Source organism: Ammospiza nelsoni, chromosome 2, assembly GCF_027579445.1.
Source record: "Ammospiza nelsoni isolate bAmmNel1 chromosome 2, bAmmNel1.pri, whole genome shotgun sequence".
NCBI classification, from domain to species: Eukaryota; Metazoa; Chordata; class Aves; order Passeriformes; family Passerellidae; genus Ammospiza; species Ammospiza nelsoni.
In genome coordinates, this window is record NC_080634.1 from 56,792,577 (window position 1) to 56,809,290 (window position 16,714).

The 16,714-nt window shown below is 45.4% G+C and overlaps 1 protein-coding gene and 1 long non-coding RNA gene across 2 annotated transcripts in view; one reads left to right on the forward strand and one right to left on the reverse strand.

Moving 5' to 3' along the window:
- The window catches only part of SETDB2 (SET domain bifurcated histone lysine methyltransferase 2), a 51,741-nt gene that overhangs the window by 16,060 nt on the left and 18,967 nt on the right, over window positions 1-16,714 (reverse strand). Inside the window, exons 15-18 of the mRNA XM_059493951.1 lie at window positions 10,833-11,043; window positions 10,695-10,746; window positions 1,966-2,101; window positions 215-322 (exon numbers count right to left, since the gene is read on the reverse strand). Of these exons, the coding sequence (XP_059349934.1) occupies window positions 215-322; window positions 1,966-2,101; window positions 10,695-10,746; window positions 10,833-11,043 (507 nt within the window). The remainder of the gene's footprint in view (window positions 1-214; window positions 323-1,965; window positions 2,102-10,694; window positions 10,747-10,832; window positions 11,044-16,714) is intronic.
- LOC132070307 (uncharacterized) lies at window positions 10,954-13,745 on the forward strand. The gene is made up of 2 exons (XR_009417945.1): window positions 10,954-11,255; window positions 11,811-13,745. It is a non-coding gene; the product is annotated as an uncharacterized LOC132070307 (long non-coding RNA).

The window sequence follows — 16,714 nt, forward strand, 5'->3', positions numbered from 1 at the left end:
AAAAACCCACCTGTATTTTAATACAGAATGAACTAAATTCCACCAAACCAAATGGTAAATCAATGACTCCAATGATAAACCTGTAATTTCCCTAATCTTATTAGATCAGAAGGACCAGCTACTTGAATGGGTTTTTTTTAAAGCACAGAACAGGCCAGACAACCCTCAACACTATGAGACAGGACTAACTGCAGGCTCAGAAACATCTTCTTACCAGCCGCTTTCCTCTCCTCAGCTCCTTCAACACTGATGACACATCAAACCTTATTTCCAGATTTTCTGGGTTATGATCTTCAGATTCCACAAATCCTGAGGAAAATAACTAAAGACAAAAGAGACAGTTATAAGAAATAAGAATGACCCAGTCACCAATGCTGAAGAGAAACAAGGAATACATCTTTTCTTCTTGCCCTACCTAAGGAGGCTGATTTTTCTGTGTGTTAACAGGAGGTTTCACCTACACTGAACAAGGAGCTAAGCTTAAACATTTCTGCAGTCAAAAAAAGTTCCTCCTTCCACATAGGAGATTTCACATAACCTGAAGGCAGACTAAGAAAAGATAGTAAGGTGAGAAAGTTAACTTATTAAAAACAGGATCAAAGAAAATGTGAAATTCCAGGGTGCCCAGAGTGAGGATGAGAAGATCTTCAGGCAAGAGACCTCCACACCTTGGACATCTTATTATTTGCTCAGCTGTTCAGACCTACAGCTGGATGCAACATTTCTCTGTAATAAGATTTCCATACAGCCCAAAGCTGACAACAGCTGACTGCAGGAAAAAAACAGAAACATTGCACATATCCTGCGAGAAACTCACTAAAAATGCATACATGTACACTCAGGCCACTTTAATTCCTATAGAACTGCTGAGCCATGACAGTGAGTGAGGAAGGGGAAGTTCTTGGCAAATATTTTCTAAGCATTACATGTAGCTAATTCTAAACAAAAGGGAGCTACCCTTTCATCAACTAGCAGGCACAGTCTATCTGCTCAGAGGGTGATAGCTGACTGCAAAAAAATCCAAACAGCACAAACAAGCCTAAGGCAGAGAAATGAGTAAAGTTGCTGGGAGGAGAAAGCAAGCAGAAAAAAGAAAAAACAGAGACAGGGAGAGAAAGAGAAGTTTTAACACTGGAGAAACATTAAAGCCATAATAAAACCTGTTTCAAACAAAACATTCAAGTGCTGCAAAATAACGCTGTTGTGAGACATTCTGATAGAAAATAACCAATCAAAAAAGATATCAGAAAAGTAAAGATGTAACATAACAATTGTGAGAATAAGAAGGCTGGGACAGTGACAGTCAGAAAGTTGCTTTAGCAGCAATCTCTGGCACTAAACTGCCCTCAGCTATATTCTCCCTCTGCTGCAGGGAGAATACAGCAGCTGTAATTGATTCTGCACTGCAAGAACCAGCTCCACCAACATTCCAGAATAAAGGGAAGGCAGGAAGAGTAGGAGGATTGCAACACATTTAAGAGCTTCACAAATATTTTTATATCATCAGCTTCTGATATTTTTATTCCTTATTTTAAATTATTGACACATTGGAAAGTTTTTTAATCTTTAAGTGATATGGACATTTTTCTGCAAAGTTTTAAGTATACAACTTTGTGTGGTCTGAGAATCCTCATCCAAGAGGATGAGTCTCAACAGTGCCTCAAGAAGACCTATTCCTGTTGCTAGACCATATGTGGTCCTTGTGGTGTTTTCATGTGTGTCTGGGACCACTGCTCAGCAGACATATGAAAACACCACAGATCAACAGCTCCAGCTGTGCAGACACATCCTCTCCCACTCCAAGATCCTGGCCAAGCCCTGCTGCTTTTTAAGCTTTTCATAATATAAACTTGCTGGTTTGAGTAACCAGCCTTTCAATCCAGACATCATTGCAAAACCAAAAACAGATAAGCAGTGGAAACTTCCCCCTCATCCCTTCAGCAGTGCCCAGCTAAAGGCACTCACCAGACAATCCTGATGAGCTGCAATATTTCTCTCTGTGGCGATGTACATCACAGAGCCAGCCTCCCCTTCTGAACAAAATGCACATGTCGTTCTCACCATCTTCGCCATTATCCACAAAGCACCTAGAGCAGGAAATCTGGGACAAAACACAAAGCAATTGAAGAACTTCCATAGGCCAAGCAGGACAGAGGAAAGCAGAGCCTGCCAACACCTGCCTCCACCTACATCCCCTGACCCTGGGTGCTTTGCTCCTCCAGTAGCAAGTACCAGTAGAACAGGAAAAGCCTGCACCTGGCACAGCAGTGGGATGGAAACCAGATCCCAGGAGCTCCAGCAATTAGAGCGGGAGAAAGAAAGGTTTATCTCCTCTTGGAAAGTCACTAGCAAGCCATAAGGGGTAATACCAGAGTTTTCAAGCTTGCTTGAAATATCTGCTCCAAAAACAGATCCAAGAGCAGCCTGGCAAGTCATGCTCTCAGGTGTGAAATTCCTTTTATTTGGAGGAGGGCAATTACTCATAGTGTTTTCTTAACCTACTGCTGCCACGTGTGGGTCTGCGACTCAACAAAGGACAGAGAAACAGCTGCCCCCAAGCTTCACCAGTGCCTTCCAGGAGCTCACAGAAAACAAGGAAGAAATACTAATTTATTGCTGTAAGAAGGATGTAGCAAAGTAGTGTGGGGAGGTCTACAAGTAAATTGGAGCACAAAAAAATCTTAAGTGAGAGATTCAAACATTCTCTCTCAACAAGGTGAAATGCTGACAGGAGTGACAGAATTTTCCCTGAGCCCCAGGAATTTTCCTAGGGACACTTGTTATCTTTTCTTGGCCATATCCACTTAAGTCTTAATTGTTCTTCACATGGTCTTTCTCCAGCAGCTGCAACATTCTGAGGCCACCTACATACTTCCCCAAAGCAGTCTGTTTCTGGACAAGCCTTTACACACATCCCCCACCAGCAGGTTAGAGCATCACCCCACAACATTTGTAGCAGAAATCTTACTTTGTGTTTTTTGTACAAGTCCCCCAGAGAAATCTTCAACAACTTCCCACTCCTACAAGGTGTGATACTCCAAACTATCCTCTGCTGGAGACGTCACCTCTGACAGCACAAACTCCTGTACGACAAGGGGGAAGAAAAAATCTGTGTTTACTTTCAAGAAACAGGAAGATCTGAAGTTAAATTATTCTAGTGAGAAGTAGTAAGGCCCAAGCACAAAACAGGCAGGAAATGGCATAGCCCAACAAATCCTGCAACCTTTTTCCAAGTTTCAACAGACAAATTGTTTTTGTTAGCTCCACTCCCCTTGCATAAAACAGACTGGGTAGCCCCAAGTGGAAGCACCACCAAAGTAGAAGAGAATTTTTTATGGTTTTTCCCCTTTGGCTTACACTCCCGACAATTTACTTGTTATCACAAGTCACTTTGCCTTTGCACACAGTTGGAGTTTTTTTCTCTCTGTCCTTCTATGTCTTGTAAGCAAGGCAGGGTAGAAACTGATTTCCAATACCCATCTGTACACTGACCATATCAGTTTCAGAACCTGAGCAGTCAATAAATACAATAGAAAGAAACAGAAACACAAGGACATATTAGAACTAGAACAGAACAGAAAGAAATTCCAAAGAAGAATGAGCTAGAGTCTGAATGGCCTGGAATAGAAGAAAAGCTCTCTGCAGCAAACCAATACCTGGAATCAGTGCAGACACAGTGCCTGCTCAGGCCCAGTCAGGGGATCCAGCTCTAGGAATTTTTTAAGGAAGGGGCTAAACGTGGACTCTACAGTCCCTGGTGTTCTTACAGGCTCCAGAGAAATCCTGGTACTGATGGGGGACAGAAGACACTTGATCATGGTCAGCCTTGGGCTTACTCCAGCACCTTTCTAGGAATCCTGAAGCAGTGGAAACCCAGCTCTTGGCCATTCCTCTGTGCAGAAGCAGGCAGCCTGCACCTACAGCCCTGGTTAGCCCTGTATCCTGTCCCTCTGTGGTGGGCTGGCCCTGGCTGGATGCCAGGCACTCCCCCAAGCCACTCTACCACTCCCCTCCACAACTGGATGGGGAGAGAAAATATAACAAAGGGTTCATGGGCTAAGGACAGGGAGAGATCCCTCACCAAACGCCATCACAGGCAAAGCAGACTCAGCTTGGGGATAGTTAACTGAATTTATTACTAACAAAATCAGAGCAGGATAATAAGAAGTAAAATAGATTTTAAAACCACCTTGCCCTGACCCCTCCTTTCTTTCCAAACTTTACCTCTTTCCCCCAGGAGGCGCAGGGAGATGGAGAGTGGGGGTTAGGGTCAGTCCATCACTCATTGTTCCTGCCACACTCAAGGAGAGTCCTTCCCCTGCTGCAGTGTGGGGTCCCTCTCAATGGAGACAGCCCTCCACAAACACCTCCGTGAGTCCATCCCACGAACAACAGCTGTCCATGAACTGCTCCAACACAGGTCACTCTCCCATGGGGTGCAGTCCTTCAGGCACAGCTGCTCCAGTGCTGGTTCCCCCACGGGTCACAAGTTCTACCAGGGCCCTGCTGCATCATGGGCCTCCCATGGGCTCACAGCCTCTCTCAGGCGCCCACCTGCTCCCAGGCTGTGCATGGATCTCTGAATCCCCATGGACTTCCCTGGGCTGCAGGGCACATCCTGCATCCCCATGGACCTCCCTGGGCTGCAGGGCACATCCTGCATCACCATGGACATCCCTGGGCTGCAGGGCACATACTGCATCCCTGTTGGAGAATTTTGCTCAGAAATGGCTTACAGAGTTTTGTGCAGACATGCCATAATCATATACAGCTGATGAAAAAGTAAAAGGCAGCTGTGAGGAGCAAATTCTCACAGCCTGTTTCTGTAAACAACAAAAGTTCTCAGGCACGTTTATGTAAACAGCAGAAATTCTCAGGTTGTTTTTAATAACAAGTAAATATCTTGTCCTTGGCTGGTTTGGGAAAGCAAAAGTTGACAAACATGGAGGCCTTGAGAACTTTCATAACAGAGTGAGAAAATAAATCTTGGATTCAATAACAAACCTCAGGTATTGAAAACAAAAGGAGGGGTTAATGTGTAATCTGTGACTTACGATGAGCTTGGATTTTGCAATATGCATGAGCTTAATTAACACCACTATAAAGGTGTGTGAGATCAATAAATTGGAGTTCAATGCTGATCAACAAAGATGGGTTTCAACATAATGGTGACCCCGACGTGATACGGCAATGCACCACGAAGGAGCGAAGAAAACGGGTCAGGTCCTAAGCAGCGGGACGGCAGAAACGCGATAAAAGGGATAAAAAAGAAGCTGAGTCGCGTCGTGCCTTGGGTGATCGTAAAGGCGAGCCCGACTGAGACGTGCTGCACAGACCTTGAAGAGGCTGCAATCAGCGCTGAGGAATTAGGTATGAAAAGGCAAGCAGCATATTTACAAAAACGCAGGCTAAGGGGATGGATTTGCAAAAGGATTTTACAGGACTTTGGACTTACGGCTAGGCTAGAGGGGTTTTCCTTAACCCCCATACGGTTTACGAGTTAATGGAGTGGCGTAAATTCGGTGATTTATTATGGGAGGCTACTTTAGAGAGTGATAAAACTGCCAAGAAGCTAAGCAAGCCATGGCGGGTGACGTACGGTGCACTGCTTCAGCATGTCTCTGAGTGCAAAGCAGCCGCTGTGGCTCGGGACGCCTGCGGCGCTGTGCTACTCCGAACTCGGCACGGGCGCTCCACCATGGGGAGCAGCCGCGGCGAGCGACCGCCTGAAATGCTGCGCTGTAGCAGCGGGAGCGGAGGCAGCGGCGGGGAGAGCGGAGCCGCTGCCACGGGAGCCGAGGCGCGCCGCTGCGGGAGGAGCCACGGGTGCGGTGCACGCAGTGAGTCAGCCTGCCAGCGAGTTTTGCGAAACGAAGAGCCCAGCGCGGGGGGGGTTCGCCCGCTCCGACACACGCGCCGCGGGACCAGAGCGCGGCAAAAGCTTCGGTTTTAGACCTAACAGTGATAATAAACAAGAGACACCAAGGACCATTACAATCCAGACGTTCCTCGCATAGCTGATTTTGGCTCAGCATCCGTTATGCTGTCAGAATCACCTGTATTAACATAGACTTTAACATCAGAAGCCTGGATAGCTCAGTCGGTAGAACATCTGACTCCAAAATTGTATTTTGAAAAATTTAAAAATGTTAAAGATGTTGGATTGATTGTATGAGTGAGATGTTATGAGTGTGCTTTTTGGTATAAAAATGCTATAGCAAACACGTGAAAAAAGTTGTTTTAGCTTAGTATTTTAGAATGAGGCCTGTAAGTAAGTTATAGTAAATGCTATATTCTATTTTTATAGTAAGTTTTATTTGTTGTTAAGTAGTTTAAATTAAATTATCTATTAAGTGCCATTAAATATTAAACACTGTTGAGGTTAAGTTTTGTTAAGTTTTCTGTTAAGATTAAATTATATTAGGTTTAAGTTATGTAGAATTTAAAGTCAGTTAAGTTCTGCTAAGTTAAGTTCTGTTGATTTGAAAATAAGTCTGCTAAGTTAAATATTTTAAGTGCTTTAAGTGCATACTACTTTCCCACCACTCCAAATCAATAAAGGACTGAGAATTGCCCAGCTAATGCCATTTGAGCCAAATGACTAAAGGATTACAGACTGTAAAACTGATTTTGAACTTTTCTGAGAAACCCAAGAAAAGAGTGTATGTGAAAATCTCAAGGACAGAAAGGATCATTTTCAGGCTTGCCGTTCGCCTCCTCTCATGGTTCGTGTGAATGAAAACAGCTAACAGTCTTCTTTTCTTAGTCCAATTACCACCTACCCTGCAATGCCTGATAAGGCCGGACATTGTGGCTCAGCTGGGGGTGGTTTTAACCCTTTGGGGTAAAAGCCATTGCTCGGACCATGGCTGGGGAACCTTATAGAGATACTAAGTGTGCTTTTAAATGCTTTTACTTGTTTTACCTTGTGTTTTTGATTATGTTCAAGATATGGTCAGTAGAATAATAGAAAAACCCTAGCAGACTAACCTCCTTTTGCATAAAAGAAAAAACGGGGAATTTGTTGGAGAATTTTGCTCAGAAATGGCTTATAGAGTTTTGTTCAGACATGCCATAATCATATACAGCTGATGGAAAAGCAAAAGGTAGCTGTGAGGAGCAAATTTTCACAGCCTGTTTCTGTAAACAACAAAAGTTCTCAGGCACATTTACGTAAACAGCAGAAGTTCTCAGGTTGTTTTTAATAACAAGTAAATATCTTGTCCTTGGCTGGTTTGGGAAAGCAAAAGTTGACAAACATGGAGGCCTTGAGAACTTTCATAACAGGGTGAGAAAATAAATCTTGGATTCAATAACAAACCTCAGGTATTGAAAACAAGAGGGGTTAATGTGTAATCTGTGACCTATGATGAGCTTGGATTTTGCAATATGCATGAGCTTAATTAACACCACTATAAAGGTGTGTAAGTGAGATCAATAAATTGGAGTTTGATGCTGATCAACAAGGATGGGTCGTCTCCCTTCGCTTTCAACATATCCCCATGGACCTCCCTGGGCTGCAGGGCACATCCTGCATCACCATGCTCTGCACCAGGGGCTGCAGGGGAATCCCAGCTCTGGCACCTGGAGCACCTCCTGCCTCTCCTTCTCCATGGACCTCGGTGTCTGCAGAGTTGCTCCTTTCACATATTCCCACTCCACTCCTCTCTGCCCACAATTTTATCTGCCCAGTAACTTTTTTTCTTTCCTTCTTAAATATGTTACCACATTCCTGCTGGGCTCAGCCTTGGGAGCAGAGGGTCAGTCCTGGAGCTGGCTGGCATTGGCTCTGCTGCACACGGGGGAAGTTTCCAGCAGCTTCTCACAGAAGGCACCCCTGTAGCCCTCCTGCTACCCAAACCTGGCCATACAAACCAAACCAACCCCCACAGGAGCTTGTGCTCTTCCTGAGCTTTCTGCTACAGCACTACCAGGAAGAGGACCTGGAGCTAAACGGGGCAGTGGAGCTGGCTGGCTGCTCCTACGCAAGAAGGGAGAGGCTGAGGACAGGTTTCCAGTTTCACAGCTCAGTTACATTTCATCTCAACAACGCCTTGCTTTTGCAGGGCTTAAGCCTGCCACTCAGGGATTCCAGTTGAAACACCTGCATCTGTCTGAAAAGGCAAGAAATCCATGCTCCTTGCTCCACTCTCTCAGTAGCACTCATGACAGCATTGCTGTTACTATTTCTCCTGCTGTCTCTTAAAAGCCAAGGAATCTCAAACTATTTAGCTCTTCTCTCTACAGAAGCTGGTCTGCAGTTTTTTCCACCTCTGTCACTTCTATACTCGGCTGGCTACACTCAAAGAGGAGCACACCACCTCCAAAAGGATGGGCTACCATTTACACTACAGAGCCACAACATCACTCTGTATTTTCCTTAACAATTCTCACTATTTCAATCACATTTTAGCCTGCTTCTGAGCACAGAGCTGACACTTCCAGAGAACCACTGTTGGAAGCACAAAGCACTGAAAAATCCAGGAAGCTCAACAAGCAAGGGGAGGCCCAGGGTGATCAGAGCAGACAAACCTGGGTGGAGGGCTGGTGGTTTGTGCTGCCATAGGCCTGGAGAGGAATGTGAGGCATGTGGCCTTGTGCTTTCCCTTGCTTACCAGGAAATGTCCTGCACCACCTGCACCTCCAGGGTATTCTGTGCAACGTGACCACAAACAATGGAAGGTACAAAAGTACCCTGATTTGTACCTAAGTGGAAAGAGAGAATTCAAGGCACAAATCATAGGGACAGATCCATGGGTTTGTCCTCCGAGCCACCCCAGAAGGGAAACCTTTCAGTGAGAGTCACATACCTGTCTGTTAGTTGGGTTAAGTTAGGTAGGGAAAGACCTCTGAGATCATCAAGTCCAAACAATGACCCAACACCACCCTGTCAACCCCAGACCAGTATCACAGTTCCCCAGATCTCCTCCTTAAGTGGCATCTGATTAAGCAGGGAGGGCATCATCATGATGGTTGTTTCTCTGCCACATCCATCATCTTTCACTTATCAATGCTGGATTTTCAGCTGCTGTTTTACAGTCAATCCCTTGCTGTCCCTAAATCCTTCTGCAACCCTTTACTTCCACTGTCACCACCACAGGGAACACAGGGGGTCCAATTCAGCTGCAAGATCTGGGGGGCTCGTGCTGCCCTCTGCTCATGACAGGACAAATGACGTTGCAAAACAGAAAGCAGAGCAGCAGCTGAGAGAACAGTCACACCTGGACACTCCTCCTGTGCCATTGCCTAGAATAAGGGCTGCTGGTTTCGCTTCTTTACTTTTTCACAACAGTGACTCAAGGAAAGGAAACGGGAAAGGAAACAGAAAGTAAAAGGGAGAAGAACAGTGCTGGCAAGAGTCCAGGGCTTGTACTGTTGGAAAAAGAAATGAAATTTAGCGAAATGTTTAATTACAGTTTAGTTATGAGTTGTGTGCAAATTGGTTTGTTAAAAACAGTTCTGTAGCCGTTGACAGTATGTGTTGGGTTTCGTGTGTAACTTAGCAAGTAGTCTTAGGAACTTAATAAATATTTAAACTAGTGTAAGAAAGTAAGAATGCTAACCTGTCTGGAGGCAGCATACAATGGTCTTAGAATAAGATAAGCAGAAGATTTATGATTTTGTTTGTGAACTAAGGAATGTATCACAAGGGGTCTGTGGCTAGGCAAGGGGAACTGTTTCTTGGAGACCTTGTTATGAATCGCATGTATAAGAGAGAAGCACCTGTACGTGAAGTTGGAGCTCTGACTTGAGATGCTAGTCCACAGGCTCCCGGGCCCTTAATAAAGCACCGCACAAAACTTATCCGAGTTTTGTGTCCTTTATCTATCGGGCAACAGTACCACTTACAAATTCAGCAATCCTGCTGAAACATTACCAGTTTGTCTAAGTATTTGCTCTCCAGACCCAGTTCTGAAAGCATTCTTGTATGTAAATACCCATCTTTTACAGAGGAGGAGGCTAAGGCACAGAATCTCTTAGTACATCCATAGGGGAGTAAGGAAAAGAACCCAAGTCCCCTGAATTCCAGTGCACTATTGAAACCCACTGCCCCAGCTCCTGCTCTGCTCTCCTCTTCCTTCCAGCGCAGGGCAGGATTGGATCTACGGAAGCAGGAAGAAAGAAAGGAATCACACACCCGTTACCCCACACTCACTGTCCCTCATTTGTGCTTTGTGGGGAAAGAAGCACGGCTGGAGATTTCACAGCTAAACACGACCGACACTCACCTCCCCATTCTCCCCACGTCAGTACAGAATCTATACATGCAGGTTTCGCAAGGAAGAAGAAGGAACAAATAAAACTTTCTGATCACCTCTCACTGAGAGCATCTTGCTCCAGCCCCCTGCCATGGGCACGGCACCTTTCGCTGGACTGGGCTGCTCAGAGCCCCATCCAGCACGGCCCTGAACACCGCCAGCGACCAGATACCCACAGCTTTTCTGGGGAACCCGTGCCGGGGCCTCACCACTCTCACCAGCAAAGAGCTTCTTCCCGGTACCTCCCGGCCCCCCCGGTGCCTCCCTCACGGCGCTCCCGGTGCCTCTCTCACGGAGCTCCCGGGGCCGCCCTCACGGCGCCGCCGCCCAGCCCGAACCCCGGCAGGCTCCACTCGCCGGCACTGCGGGGAGAGCGGCGCTGCGGGACCGCCGCTGGGGAAGCTCCGCGCTCCCCCCGCCAGCAGTGGCACTTACCGCGCGGCGAGTCGTCGCCGCCACCGCCGCCACCGCCGCCCCCTACCCCGCCCTCAACTCTCCCGCGCGGAAGTGAGCGCGCCCGGCCCGGGCACGGAGCATGCGCGGTGGGGCCCGCCGATGTTCCGCCCCGCACACCTGCGCGGCGCTGATTGGCTGCGACGCTCGCGTGGCAGGAGGGAAGGCGCGCCGGTAAGGCGCCGGTCACGTGATAGGGGAGGCGTGGCCCCGCGGGCGCGGCGGGGGTCACGGCCCGGCATCCGGGTTCGATACCCGTGCCCGGCACCGCCGTCGGGCCGCCATTCCCGAGGGCTTTCACCGTGGGAAAGGCGATATCCTGCATCCCTCCCTAGCCCCGTGCTCACTTTTCACAGAATCACAGCACTACTGTCCAACCTGAGCCTCCCCGGGTGCAGCTTCCCGTCACTTGTTACCGGGGGGAAGATGCCGACCCCACGCTCGCTACGCCTTCGTTTCAGGCAGTTCTATAGTGAGGTAGCGTGAAAAGTGCACATTACCTGGCTCTACGCAGATATTTACTGTATGTATTATGTTGTAGTGGTAAGTAGTGCTGTATTAACATTTCAATAGTATGGTAATTTTAGTTTTGTAGTTAAAGTGTAGCTTTTGTAGTTAAAATAGAAACTATGTATGTGGGATATTTTGTTAAAGAGAGGAATGAGGTACTCGCACCGAGATAGCAGCCACAGGACATCTAAATCTTTCAGAGAAAAAGAATTTATTGCCCTCTTATCAGAAGAAACTAACTTCTTCCTGCCTCAATCAGCCCTGAGGACGCCTCAGGATTAAGAGGAAGAAGCTGACAGAATCCTGTGTTTGAATGGAATTTATGCATCGTGTATGACATGTATGAACATGCAACGGGCTATTGTTTTTAAGGGTTAATCCTCTGTTAACGTGTGTTCTTTTTTGGGGCTTATTTTGCCCAGAAAAAAGTACCCAGACATCCATAACTTTTTGTTCTTATTGTCTTGTATTGTCCTAATCCTAATTGTCCAAATTTTTATTACTCTAATTTCATTACTATTTTTATAACCATTTTATTACTATTAAACTTTTAAAATTTTAAAAACAAGTGATTGATGTTTTTCACAGGAAGGGTCACCCAGGAGCATCCTTTTCTCCAGACTAAACTCCCTCAGCTTCCTCAGCAGCTCCACACAGGATGTGTGCTCCTGAGCTTTCCCCAGCTCTGCTGCCCTTGTCTGGACACGCTCCAGCCCCTCCACGTCCTTGCTGATGTGATAAATGAATATGATTCATGCTAAAAATTGTAACTATATCAATATTTTAGAAAATATTTGTTAAAAATAGAGGAAAAGGATATGCAATTAGTGTCACAAAAATGTTTTCAGATGTTCATGAGAAAATAGGATACAGAGTATTGAGATAAGCATTATCCCAAAATGGATCCCAGCCTCAGGATAATTAAGGGATCAGCCTTGAAATGGAAAAAATTGGGATGATTCCAGGTATCTATGAAATAGTAAGGCTTATTTTTAGAATGTAATGCTGGCTTCTATAACACAAGACTTGGGGTGCATTTGCAGCCTGTGGGGTTGTTCAAAGGACAGTGATGATGATGAGAAGCCTTCATCAGAAGCGACCACCAAAGAGCCAAGACCTCTTAGAAACAAGTGGAGCATGCGCTGTGCAGTACAGCGACATAGATTCAAAAATAGGAGGAGATTTACAAGAAAATACTGATGATGTATTAGCATACAGTATATAAGTTGTGTTTGAATTCCTTTGTTTTTTTTGGTAGGGGAGGCAGGGTGAGAAACCCCGGTCGGGTCTGTACCACTGTCTGTTTTGCTTGTGCCTTAGCAGAACCTTAATTAGACTTAAATAATCACTGCCAAATTTACTTTGTACATGCTTACCCAATTATATTCATTTTTTATGGAATTGCTGCTAAATTCTAATTTTGTGGTTTATTAAATTAGACATATACGACCTCATTCATAACACTGATTTTAGGGGCTCAAAACTGAACACAGGATTTGAAGTGTGGCCTCACCAGGGTCAAGTACAGGGGTGCAATCACTGCCCTGGTCCTGCTGGCCACACTTGCTGATACAGGTGTGAGAAATTAACCCCACTTTTCAAAATTTTATAAAGCTTAATAAGGGGTAAAAGGGACAAATCAATAACAGCACTGGGTGCTCAGCTATGGCCAGAGGCACATCAGCTAACCATGGTAACTCTTCTTATGTGCTTTCTCTATTGCACTGGCCAAATACATATTCATAAAGATTATGCATATTCAAACATTTCTTTGAACTCGTTTACATGTTCTGGGAATTCTTTAGCTTGGTTTGACCCCTGACCCACCTATTTAGAGTACATGCAGTAATTGTGGATGTGGTTTTGAAGGTTGTGTGTCACTTCCTCACAACAGCCCCTGTTCTGTGCTTTCAGCAGGTGAGAGTTATTGATAGTTGAAGAGTCAACAGCAGGGATCCTCATCCCATCCATTCCTTTAATGTTATCTGGCCATGCAGACAGTTTTAGCTATTTCCACAAGTACTTTAAATCAACATCAGCTATTTCACAAATATATCTGAGTTATTCTCATTATTGTCAGTTAGTTACAAAAATAAAAGTATTAGTTATTATTTCACAACTACAGCTACTTCTGCAAAAGTTAACACTGTAATGCACAACACAGCATCCACTTGAGTAATCTGTAAAAGCCAATACATAATTAGTGAAAGCCAACAACTACATGGTTGTGGAGGAATTTTTGATAGGTGACCAAGAATTGGGAGGGTGCCTGACCCAGCTAATCTGGGTCCCTGCACTGCAAGGACACTAGCCTTGAGCACAGCTGTATTACAATAACAAGAGCTGAGAAAAAGACGTGAGAAAAAGTAGATGTAAGATATAAAGAATGAAGAAGTAAGAGAGGAGCTGATATCTATAGTATAACCAATGGATTGCTTAGCTTACAGAATATGTATGAGCTTATTACTTGTTGTGCATAAATGTCTGATGCTCTCACGAATAAACGAAGCTTGCTCATTCTCATATTAAGTGTCTGGAGTCTTCCGTCACTGTGACACATGGTTACCTTTACAGTATTCTCCATAAGTTCTCTAAGTCTAGAGTGGCATCAGAAGGCCACCCTGGACTGCCTCCCTGACAGACCCTTGAAGACTGTAGCTGTGGATTTATGCAGTGCTGTGACAACCTGAGGTGGAGTTGTAAACAGGCCCTGAGAAATGCACAAAGTCATTTGGCAGAGAAATAAAACTGCAACAGGATAAAGGATGCTTGCTAAAGAACTGGGTGTGCTTTTGGCTGTTGTTACTTTGGCTTTGTTGATCTGTCCCCAGTGGGCCTTGTTTCTCACACAGCCCGGGATGCCACTGGCCTTCTTGGCCACCTGGGCACACTCATGTTTAGCTGCTGTCTCCCAACACCCCCAGATCCTTTTCTGCTGGGCATCCTTCTAGACACTCTTCTCCCAGCCTGTAGGGCTGCCCGGGGTTGCTGTGACCCAAGTGCAGGACCTGGCACTTGGTCTTGTTGAACCTTCTCCAGTGAGCTCATCAGGCACATTAACAGGCATATTCTGGCTCATCAGGTGTCAGAACCCAGGACATTCCTCTGGCTGCCCTGGCTGATTCGAGACCCTGGCAAGGGGCTCAGAGGCCTTGGCACAGAGTCAAAAACACCTGTGCCTTCCATTTTAGCCCATGGAAAAAATTATCAACTTAGTGTGAAGATTTACTAGCCACAAGAGTTTGAGTAGAATGTTAATTTGTCACAGGGTGAAAAAGTAGAATTTTGGGGATTTAGAATGGGGGTTCAAGAGGCAAGATGGAGGAATCTGGGCATGTCCTGTCCTTCTTCTTCTTCTTCTTGTCCTCCATCTTCTGCTGTGATGGTGACACTTTTTGATTGGTTTAGAATAGAGACAGACTGTCTAACATAGGTGATAGGTACTGGAAAATTATTGTAAATAAAGTACACGTAGTTCTTAGTATAATGTACACGTAGTTTTTAGTATAAAAAGTTAACAGCACCTCAAGGGCAGTTGCTGTGCCACAACCCGACCTGCTGGACACATCTCCACAGGTCAGAGAAAGATGTAATAGATGAGAAAAAATAAACAACCTTGAAAAGGAGAATGGACAAATGTCAACTTCTTTGGTCGCGGGGCTGGGAAAAAAAAGACTTTCTAATACCTTGGGGGTCATCTCAACCACAGAAACCCGAGCATCATGAGGCTGCACCAAACACAACATGGAGCTTTTAAGATCTGTTCCCTTAACCAGCTAGACCAGCTTTGGCTTTTCAGCACTGCTGGCATCACTCCAGTTGGTTTCCCAAACTCCTTTGCACCTGCCCACACGCAGCATATCAGAGCTAAGATCAACTCCTGCGTCCAGGCTTGCAATTAGATTATATCTATTAGCCAAATACTGCTACACAATTCCAATTCCCAGATCTATTACCTAGATTATACTCAAATGAGTTAACGTGATTCAAGCACCCACAGGTGCATAAATCTTAAACTAGTAAAATCTTCCTAACAGAAGTCTGTTCTTCAGCACAGGAAAAATTCTCCGTGGAGAATTCCAAAAAATGTCCAAAACCCTTGTGAGCTCTTCCTTCAAACTGTTGTGCTATCAAGCCATATAGTTCTGTGAAAGAGCTGGAAATTAATGCTCAGTGCTTTTTTGGCCAAAAAAAAAAAAAATTTAATAAGCTCCAGTCCAGTTTCTTTTATACTTACGCTGTAAGCTTCAGCTGTCTTTGCACTTTTATGCTTATCTTGGGTACTAATACTTATTACCATGGAGCCCTTATACATCCTCATATGCCTACTGTCCCTCCATAGGGACCATCTTGCTCACCGTAAGAGCTGTGATTCACACCTCAATGCAACTTATTCCCATCAGGCACTCTTCATTTATGATGCCCCCGACAGGCTGATGAGAAGTCCCAAATGTGTCATTCCACAGGTACTTCACTTGGAATATCTTCATCTGTTTTTCCATCAGTGCTTGTGCTCGGTGCTTCTACACACTGCTCTGCTAAAGCATGGGTGACATGAGGGGCTGTGCTCAGAAATATCCTCATCTGTAAGCTGTGACAAGCAGAGGAACAGTCAGCAGAGCAGAGAGAGCTCAGGTGAGCATTCCTGTGGTCACTACCTGCAGAAATACTTGCAGGACACCCTCAACAGAACATGTTCTAGCAATACTATAGAAGCAGGCAGAAATGACACCTTGTAAGGTGATTTTGCTCATGGATAGTTATGATCCCTGGTCTGGAGGAGGACAATGAAGAAGCACCAGGCAGGAGACAGACCTGATAAACCCAGCTAGCCAAAAAGCCCTGTCTCATACACAGGCCTTCTGTGACATCTACACTCACAGCAGGCTCTCCCACAGCTGCAGACCACATGGAGCAAGTAAGTGCTGCCTCTTTTAAATCATCAGGTCTGTTTTCCTGCATTAAGAAACAGGGCTCTTCCTCACCAGCCCAGTATCATTAATTCCTACCACTGATCTGGAATATATCATCAACAGCAGTAAAATGTACCTTCTTCCACCCCCATTCCTGAAGCTTTAAAAATATTCCTGAATCATTTAAAAAACATGTTTTACATAGACACAGATGTTTTCTGCATTTTCATTTGTTTACAAGGCTAATACCACTCCTGGGTTACCTGTGGGTTTTGTCATACACATTGGCATGTCCCTGGTTAATGCTGAAAAGATGATCCCCCAAGGCATATTCCCTCTGAGTACAGACCTTCAGATCTTCAATGAAGCAAAAAGCAACTGGGCTGAGTGCTGCCTACAGCTCACACAGGGGCTGCAGTGACAGAGGGGCTGATCAGGGTAGCAGTGGGTGGCTCTGACCCTCTGAAGAGGTACTGCACCATCAGTGGGGTAGCTCTGCTCTTCTGCATTTATCCCTGAAGATGGGTGGTGAAAGCCCACACAAACCCAGAGTACAATGACAGGGACCAAAGCTGAGGA